The sequence below is a fragment of the Triticum urartu genome, chromosome 1 (genome assembly GCF_003073215.2).
Source record: "Triticum urartu cultivar G1812 chromosome 1, Tu2.1, whole genome shotgun sequence".
NCBI classification, from domain to species: Eukaryota; Viridiplantae; Streptophyta; class Magnoliopsida; order Poales; family Poaceae; genus Triticum; species Triticum urartu.
Window position 1 is genome coordinate 55,303,905 of NC_053022.1, and position 10,246 is coordinate 55,314,150.

The 10,246-nt window shown below is 46.5% G+C and overlaps 1 protein-coding gene across 1 annotated transcript; it reads right to left on the reverse strand.

Moving 5' to 3' along the window:
* Positions 1-708: 708 nt before the first annotated feature.
* On the reverse strand, positions 709-3,305 carry LOC125546788 (nicotianamine aminotransferase 1-like). Its single transcript, XM_048710922.1, has 6 exons — positions 2,560-3,305; positions 2,268-2,486; positions 1,826-1,885; positions 1,508-1,663; positions 1,325-1,418; positions 709-1,106 (listed from the first exon to the last, which is right to left on the reverse strand). Exons 1-6 carry the CDS (start codon positions 3,196-3,198, stop codon positions 985-987), a joined length of 1,290 nt encoding a protein of 429 aa, XP_048566879.1. The 5' UTR covers positions 3,199-3,305; the 3' UTR covers positions 709-984.
* Between the last annotated feature and the right edge of the window lie 6,941 nt (positions 3,306-10,246).

Below are 10,246 nucleotides of genomic sequence, written 5' to 3' on the forward strand. Positions count from 1 at the left end.
GATGTAGTTTTGTATGGGGAATTGCTTAATTACTTAGTTATTTATTTTACAAAGAAAGAGCAAACACATTGTAGCAGACAATCCAACTTTGGTTGATCAAGTAAGCAAATATATCATCGAACAAACTATCACGAAAATAAGCAACAAAGGCACGCAATCAAAGTAAAAGTTACATCAAGGTGCTTTGAATTCATCGTCTCGAGCTTCACTTTTTGAATATTCCATTGCGAACCAAGTAAACAAATCATTTGCTTCGACACTATACCGCGAGGGAAGAAACTAGGAGAAACAACAAGAAGAGGAAATTCAAAATTAGAGGACCTCTGAACATGCCACACTTGACCACCACAGTCATCGCCACCACTCTGTATACACACTAAAGGCCAGACAACAAACATCACAATTCAAAGACGTCGATTCCGGTGACTAAAATACCGTAACTTTCCAGTACTGATTATATGGGATACAACTGCCATACTAGAACAAGAAAACTACCATGAAACTTTTATTCTGTGCAATGCCGCCGAGGAAAGAAAAGCTACGGTACTTCAGCGCTCATCAGGGATTCCTCGTCTTTCGATGACACAAAAACATCCGAATACGAGAAAACGAGCAATAACATGGACAAAGAAACACTAACAAGCAAAACTCTCTCGGGCACCTAAGGTAGCTCTCGATCCTATCCTTTACTCAAAGAAAGAACACAAGTTAACATCAAATCCCACTTTTATTCAATAGTATAATAGTGTTCCAAACTATAGATTCCCTACAATTGTCACCTACACATACTTGATGTTACAACAAGAATTGTAACATCTCATATGTTGGCTAGACAAAGAAGTCATAAATATTGCATCAAATATTTCACCTCTCATGAGGGTGTTGAATCCTTCAGGTAGCTCCTGCTGAACTTTGGACATACATAGTGGTTATTTGTAGGAAAGCAGGTGCCTCATCTTGCAGGGAACTTGTGAGCTCACTGTGTTACTTATTAGTCTCGCTGTGTCGCGAGCAGAAGGACTTGAGCCTAGCAAGGCCATCTTCGAGAGAAGACGGTCCGATTGCGAACGTGATCCGGACCCAATTCTTGTATCCCACAGCACATCCTGGACAAACCGACTTGTTAATGCTAGAATAAAATGCCAATAGAAGGTAATTCTGATAGTTGAAGAAAGAAAAAAAAATCATGTACCACAGATATGCAATGAGCTCGAGTTTTATGCTCAAACTGTACCACAGCTATGATTGCTGAAGAAAGAAAGCAAAAAAAATAAATCCTGTACCACAGCTATGCAATGAGTTTTAGGCTCAAACTGTAGTATACCTGGCAAAACAACCACTGACTCCTCTTTTGCCAGCTTGCAGCAGAAGTCCATGTCATCTTTGATGTCCTGAAGGCAGGACAAATCCAGTTTCACCTGCAGAAAAAATGCAGTAAAAATTTTCATACACCATCAGCAACAAACCATTCGCATGATGTCTTGGCAACTTGGCCTGAAACACTAACCATTACAAACATGGAGCCCTCCGGTTTGCTTGGGCAAGTGATGCCACTGATGCCCTTGAGCTTCTCCCAGCATATATCTGCGGTTTGCCTGAGAATGTCCACGGTCTTGTCGAAGAATTCTTGCTTTGTGTTCTCCAGCAGTTCTGGGATTGCTCCCTGGGGAACGAAATTGCGTCAAGACCAAAGGACAAAAACGTCATTTTATTTTTCCATTCACTCACGTGTTCAATTCCTGCTTATTTTTATGGTATGGTGGCTTTTATTATGTCTCCAGAATATCAAATGTTATCTCTGAAGAAACTTGTAAGAGTCAGTTACCTGAACAAATGTCGCAGGATCACAGGAGATGTCAAGGTAACTCTTAATGCTTTCCACAAGCTGCACTTAAAAAAACAAGAAGAAAATGACATGACCTCACTTTGTAAGGTTCAGGTTTCACGCAACACAAAAAATTGAAGCAAACGTGCTAGGTTTGAGTTGTTGCATAGAGAAAGGAAGATCAAAGCTGACTGAACTGTGACTTGTGACTTGTGAGTGAGCCTCCACCATTTTTGGACATGTGCGTGCTCCCTCCTTTCAGAATATATGGTATATTTTGACTGAACAAGCCAAAAATTTGACCGACAGTTTGTCCTATCCTATGTCTGTCTGCCATGTGACACTAATTTGATCCTTTCTCCTTTTGTCTTTTTATTAATGGCTGTGGTTCTATATCAGACAAAAATAAAACATCCTAATGCAAGAAGTCGAAGAAAAGAACCTTGGTCCTGCGAAATACGCCATTAGGATCATTGGTGACGATCCATCCAAGCCGCCATCCAGGCACCACCCATCTCTTGGAGATGGATCCCAGGGTGAGCACCGGAGCCACGGAGCCAAACACGCCCATCGGGACGAACCGCTTCTTCCCGAACGTCAGGTGCGCGTACACCTCGTCAGCGATGACGAAGATGCCAAGCTTCCTCGCTGTCTCGGCGACCTGCAACAGTCGGCAAAGCTGAAGATCGTCGGTCGAGGCAGGAAGGATGGTGAGATTGGATGTCATGGCTTGCCTTGGCGAGATGGTCGTAGCTGTAGACGTTGCCGCAGGGGTTGCCGGGGTTGACGAGGACCATGGCGACGGTGTTCCCGTCGGCGAGGGCCTCCACGGCGTCGAGGTCCGCCTCCCAGTCTCTGTCCGGGAGGAGGTCGAAGTAGCGGGCCTCCATGCCGTTGAACGCGGCGCGCGCCTCGTAGAACAGGTACCCGGGCCGCGGGAGCAGGATGTTGTGTGCGCCGGGACGGCCGGCGAGCACGGAGCAGACGATCTCGATGGCCTGGGAGCAGCCGCTCGTGAGGTAGACGTCGTCGGGGGAGAGCTCGTAGGGGAGGTCGAGGGACAGGTGACGCGCGATGGAGCGCCGCGCCGGCTCCAGGCCGACGCCGGTGGGGTAGGAGTTGTGCTCCCCCGAGTGGAGCGCGGCGGAGACGGCTTCCACGGCCTCCGGCGCGGTGCGGAAGCACGGGAAGGCCGAAGGGTCGCCGTGCCCGAGCGGGATCACCGGGCGGTCGTCGCTCGGGTCCATCCCGGCCTTGATGCTGCCCAGCACGGAGCGCACCGACAGCGCCGACAGGCCGAGGAGGGCCTCGTCCGGCGCGAAGTTCCACGCATCGGGCGCCGGCGTCAGTTGGTTCATGGTGCCGTTGGACATTGTGGAGTGTTGGTTCTGTGGTACGGGACTGGCACATGCCAATGCTGCTGAGAGCAATAAGACTGGTGTATTTTCTGGCAAGCATCAGAATCCCTTGCGTATCTCGATGGCCGTCAAACGCTGTGATAAGAGCATCTAGGCAAATCCGGGTCTCTATATGTCCGTGGACGCGCGCCCACGACAGTGACCGGATGGGCCTCAAATTTTTTAATTTTTTTACGAGAAAACTTTCAATCTATTCATCTTCTATTATAGCAGTACAACAAACACTAGAAATAATTAAAATTACATCCAGATCCGTAGACCACCTAGCGACGACTACAATCACTAAAGCGAGCCGAAGGCACGCCGCCGTCATCACCCCTCCTATGCCGGAGTCGGGCACAACTTGTTGTAGTAGACAGTCGGGAAGTCGTCGTGCTAAGGCCCCATAGGACAGCGCACCAGAACAGCAACCGTCGCTGATGAAGAATAACGTAGATCGAAAGGATCCAACCTAAAGACACACGAACATAATAACCAGATCCGAGCAAATCCACCGAGGATAGATCCGCCGGAGACACACCTCCACACGCCCACCAACAATGCTAGACGCACCACCGGAATGGGGACTAGACGGGAAGACCTTTATTCCATCCGCAGGGAGCCGCCGCCGTCTCGTCTTCTTGAGTAGAACACAAACCTTAACAAATCTTGAAAGAACGACTAACAACGGAGCCCTCCCGCCGGCCCTTGCCAGGATCCACCGCGCCCCCATGGCCCTAGCTTTTCTTGGAGGAGGAGGCGGCGGCTGAAAAGAGGCCTCAAATTTTTTATTTGCGATAAAAAATCCTATACTCAAAATACTTAATACTCCCTTCATTTCTAAATACAAGTTTTTTGGAGATTTCAATAAAAGATCATATACGAAGCAAAATGAGTGAATCTATATTTTAAAATATGTCTATATAGATCCGTATGCAGTTTGTATTGAAATCTCTAAAAAGACTTATATTTAAAAACAAATGAAGTACATGCAAAGACATACATGTCAATCATTTTGAATGTTTTAGTCTGTGTTAGGCCGGCGGAGTTGTTTAAACACCAAATAAATTGTTCGTATTTAAGATTTTCAGTTTAGAAACATCCATTTGGACCGGCATAGTTAGGTTTTTAGTCCCACCTCACCACCGGAGGAGCGACATGACGGGCTTAAATAGCCGCGTCGGGTAAAAGCGTTAAGCTACTATCTCTTGATAGGGGCTATCAATGCTAGCTTTGTAAATGAGCTCATATCCTTCACAAGGCAAGCATTGCTGGCCGCTACTAATAGTGAGAATTTTTTGAAGTATGAGAACTTTTTTCAATCATTTCATCAAGCTCCTAGGAAAAAATCACAAAAAACCTAGTCAAACAATGTGTTAAAAAAATAGACGGCAAGGTGCAGTCTGACACAAGTGAAATCGGGTAGGTCAGAGGGGGATTTGGTTCAATTTTTGTTGGGATCGGGCTGTCAGGTCTGTCATGATGAACGCGCCCAGCTGCGCCCAGGCCGCCCTATATCCGTCCCATATCTGGACTGGATATATGGGGTGCCAGTCAGTCCGGACGTTTGAAGCTAGTTTGAAGAACCTGTCGGATCGCTTTTTTTGACCGGTCAATGACCGGGCCATCCGCCGGAATGCAAAGGCGGCCGATCGTCGATCCATGGCGCTTCTTCTTCTTCTTCTTGTCGGCTTCAAATTTGCCGACGAGATGCAACAAGAGGAGGTTCTCGACATCAAAAAGCATCCCCTTTATGTTGGAATCATCCGACTCCGACAACGAGAACGAAGTCCAAACATCCATGTACGAAAATAAAATTTTCACTTCGTCAATAATCGCATGTTGGCTGAATTGAAAATCGGTAGAAAAGCTCCAAATCTTACCTTTGGCCGGAATCAAATCCGACACAAGCAAAGCCGAAGCAGCTGCAACCCCCTTCTACCCCACCGCCAGCCAAAAGCAAAGCCACACCCACCGCAACCCCCTTCTCCTCCACCTCCAGCCAAATTGAACTCCACAGGCACTGCCACCCCTACTTCCCCACGACCCCTATGGCTCGCGCAGACAACTGCTACTCAATCATGGCGGAAGCACACTACTAGGAAAAGGGCTATAGATGAAATGAATACTAATGGCGCACCTGACATGTGGTGCGCCACTACAATATAGCAGTGGCGCACCATGTGCAGGTGCGCCATTAGTGTGGAAGACACTAATGGCGCATCGGATACATGGTGCGCCGCTAGTAACATTTTTTTTTCATTTTTCCAAACATACTAATGACGCATCAAGTAGACAGTGCGCCATTACTAATTATTTGCGCCACTACTAAGTTTCTTTTTAATTTTTTTTTCAAAACTAGTAATGGCGCACCACTCCCACAGTGCGCCATTACTAACTTTCCCCCCTCTATCCCTTTTCCCCCGAGCGCCGCCTCCTCCCCGGCCGAGCCCAATCCCAATCCCCCGAGTCCTCGACCTGCTGCTCCGTCGCCGCCCCGACCCACTGCGCCGCCACTGCTGCCCTGCCCCCCATCGCCGTCTTCGAGGAAGGGCTCGGGGAAGCAAGAGACTGAGCAAGAAGGCGCCGCCGCCTCCTCGACGCGCCGCCTCTTCCTCGGCGCGCCTCCTCCTCCTCGACGCGCCGCCGCCCGCCGCCTCCTCGACGCCGGCGCCCTCCTACGGCAGCCTGCCGTTATCCCACAGGTGATTTCTCACCTCTCCCCCTTCCCCTCCTTCCCCCTAGGCTACCTCCCGCGAGTACCACAACCCTCTTCCCCCGTGTTCTAGGGTTAGCAAAAGTCAGCAAATTGATTTCAGTGTGGATTTGTGGTCTGTATCGGTGGGGTTTGTGCTTCTTCATGTTGATTATTGTGACAATTCTTTCTAAAATTGTGATCTAGTTAAGTGGAGTGCAGGCAGTGTTTTAGCCAAACCTCCCCCCTCCGAACTCATCTATTTAGTCATATATATGAAGCAACCAAATCTCTTTGGATGTGTGTGTGTGTGTGTGCTGGTTTGCCTTTTTTTTGCTTAGTTAATGTGTCTTTCAGTTAGGAGCTACTGTTAAAAACTTGAGCTACTGTCAAAAAATTCAGTTATGGCATCTAGAATTATGTCAGTTTTGTTTTGTAACTAGAAGACCAAAGTGTTAGGAATTCTGTCCAAACTGTAGTTTTCAGTATTCTGTCCAAACTGAAAACTGTTAAAAAGACCATGTGTTTTTTGGTCAAAATCTGCATGTAGAACTGAAATAATCAGTCATAAAGAATATCCTCAAGACGATGTGTTTCTTGGATTTCTTGATTGTATTTTGTGCTTGCAGGAGTAAATTTCTTGGAGTAATTTTGTGCTTGCAATGTTTGAGTTCTTAAGCCCTTTTACTGAAAATCAAACAAAAATGTTTTCTTAACTCAGAAGCCTGTTACTGCACCTGTACTGCACATTACAAAGTCTCCTAGTACTTAACCCACCCAAGCTATGAGGCAAAAATTTCAGTTAACTGTTATGGACAATTGTCAATTTTCTGTAATGATGATGGAACATTATAAAGCATTGTACTCCAGTGTATATGAAGGATACAAAAAATTTAGCAACTTTTCTGATTTTATAAAGTTGTTCTTATATGGGTGAAACTTCACTTGTTTTTAGGCTAGTGCAGGGTGTTGCTTTATTCTGTCATCATTTGTAACTATGTCACAAATAAATTGTTCCTTCTTCTGTATTTGACAAGTAATAACTTGCAAAGATGATGATCATCTTTTATAGAAAACAATTTCTGTAAACACGTCAGTAACTTTGCTAGTTTGCTGGGTTTTGTCTCCGACCATTGTGTCGTGATGAATTTGCAGGTACCCCGAGAGGCCCTTGAGTTTGCCGGAATGTCGATTAACTTCCATTCCGGCAAATTCGGGTACTCCATATGTCCTATTTTCAGCAAAGGTCATGCTGAAATTTTTCGTGAATTTTAGCATGACTTTGCTAAAAATAGGACATATGGGGTACTTGCGACTAATGCATGGGCCGAGGTATCTTAGTACTTAGTTAAGTAGGATCAACTGCCCCGCCATTCTTGCTGCATTAAACCATATGTGGCAATAGAGCCAAGTGATTAGGCCCAACTTAGAATTCTCCTTAGCATCGATAAATCCTAGATGATAAACCCAACATAGGTGGCAATAGATCCAAGTGATTACTGCCAAGTGATTAGGCCCAATCTAGGGTGCCTCAGCATCGATAAACCCTGAATGATGAAAACTTAACTTACCATTTAGGGTGCCTCGGCGTCGACAAACCCTAAATGATGAAACCTTGGCTTCTATAGAATGGTGATATAGAAGTGTGATATCAACTCATAGTTATTACTAATGTCAGCTGCTCGTCATCGATAAACCCTAATCTGGAAGAGGAACCACTCATCCTATGTAGTTTTGAATTATGAACGTAGGAAATGTCATCATCGGACGATGAAAGTCTCCCAGGGGAGTGCGACTGGTGCCACGACGATCAAGGTCTGTGCGACAGGCCTCACCTGGACGATGATCGGCGCTTCAGCATTAAGCTCGAGGAGACCTTCGAAGTTGAAACGATAAGCAACGACAACAATTGTTTTTTTTTCATAATTAAGCATGACTTCAACTATTTCAACATGTAATTTTCATCTTTTACAATTCGAGTATAGCTTATCCCATGCCATGCAAGACGCTATGTCTTGGAGAGGATGGATTTTGAAGACCATGAAATTTCTGAAACAAAGAAAATTCACATAAGGACTCATCACGATGTGGACTTTGAAGTAAATCTGCATAATTCTGAGAGCGTAACCCATTTTGGTTGCAAAAATTGGGAAGCATTTTGCAAGATGTATGGTTTTGATGAGGGTATGCTTATCACCATGGATCTTGGTAATCCTGACATCGACCAAGAATCTGCTGTTGCTGTGTGGTGCTGTCTATATTCTGTCCAATAATATATTTTGTAACCTGTGCAAAAATCAGAAAAGTAAAAAAAATAAAACCTAATATTCATACTAATGGCGCATCACCCCACAGTGCGCCATTAGTATGCCAAAGCACATGGGTAAATATGGCCCCTGGGAGGCATACTAATGGCGCATGTTGGTCTATACTAATGACACACGGCGTGCGCCATTAGTATACCAGATACTAATGACTCACCAGTGGTGCGCCATTAATATATAATACTAGTGGCGTGGTACTAGTGGCGCACTAGTAGTGCGCCATTAGTAGGCAAAACTGGTGCGCCACTAGTAGGCCTTTTCCTAGTAGTGGCAGCCGGATCCGCGTGCAACACGACATCCCATGAAGCTACCGACCAGATCCATGGCGACAGCAGCAAAACGAGAGAGTCGCGTGAGGGATAGAGGGAACCGTAAGGCCCTGTTCGTTTAATCCCCTCGCCACATGGATTGAAGGGGATTGGGGAGTTTTGAGGGTTTTTTTGACTTGCAAGGGATTTAATCCCCTTCAATCCCTTTCAAACCTCTCCAAACCCCGCCAAACCGAACAATGCCTAAAGGAGAAGGAAAAAACGGGAGATTTAAGGGCTATAGGCCGATTTTTAGAGATAGCCATAAAAAAAGTGCGAGACGGCTTGATATACGGTACATTCGTCCTGGTACGGTTATTTTATGTCTAGATGGATATTGCGGATCTACTTGAGTTGCTCTTAGAGAAGCAAACAGATACTTTTACTCCGCTAAGGGCCCGCTTGGTTTACGTGTTTTGGGGCCCCAAAACACGTGTAAAATATACCGTTGTGAGAAAAATACGTATGGGCCTCGCATATGTGCTTAGTATGTCGTTTTTGGGCTGTAATTTTTACACTGTTTTTTTTCGTTTACACCCGTAAGGCCCCGTTTGGTTCATCGTTTTGGGGCCCAAAACACGTCTAAAATATACCGCTGTGAGAAAAATACAGATGGGCTACGCATAGGTGCTTGGTATGTCATTTTTTGGCTTATTTTTTACTCCCTCCGTTATAAAATAGATGACTCAACTATATACTAAGTTAGTATAAAGTTGAGTCATCTATTTTGGAACTGTAAGGACATATTTATCCCTAAGTGTTTTGGTGATTGATGACAACGCATTTGCGGACTAATCGTGTGCCATGAGTTTTCCAGACACTTCTTTGCTAGACACAAGACGATTGGGTGCCCCTCGAAGACTGACGAAGACGACGTTTTTTCTACGTTTCTTTTTGGTGGATTTGAGTCGTAGGAAAGCCGTACTATTAAAAGGGGGTCCGCGTTAGAAAGGTTTGGGTGGAATCATCACGTACACGTCTCCTTTTATCCCCTCCTTCCTTGGAGCTTCCTCCGTTTTTCCTACCTCCTTTGACTGACTGCTGTTGTGGTTGCGGTAGTACTGCTCCTGGATCAACGGTAGTACCGTAGGCATCCACGGTAGTACCGCGCCGTGGCGCGGTAGTACCGTTGGTGCTCATGGTAGTACCGCTCCCCTGGAGCCGCACTACCGCTGCCCACCAGGCTAGTGCCGCCCCCTTGCGGTAGTAGGAGCGGATGTAATTTTTTACATCCGCACCTGCCGCGGTAGTACCGCTTTCGCCGTGCAATAGTACCGCGCTATACGGTCAGGCAGTAGTACCGCCCCTCGGCAATACTACTCTGTCGGGTTTTTGCTACTTCTGTTTATTTGCGGAAGTAGGCACGGAAGTTCCCCTTCCCCTGGCTGGGACTTTTGCCTTGCGGTAGTACCGCATGGGGGGCGCGGTAGTACCGCGCGTGTGGAAGTACCGCCCCAGCTTGCGTCTGTTTCTGTGCTGGGGTCGCGGCAGTACCGTGGGATGGTACGATTGTACTGCACTGCCGTGCGGTAGTACCGCTTGGTTGCAAGTAGTAGTATCGCGCGGCCTTGCGGTAGTACCGCTGGCCAGGCGCGGTAGTACCGTTGGCCGCGGGCTAGTTGGTGGGTAACGGTTGGATCTTTTCCACACACTATATAAAGGGTCTCCTTCTTCCCCGTTGACTCACCTCTTCCACC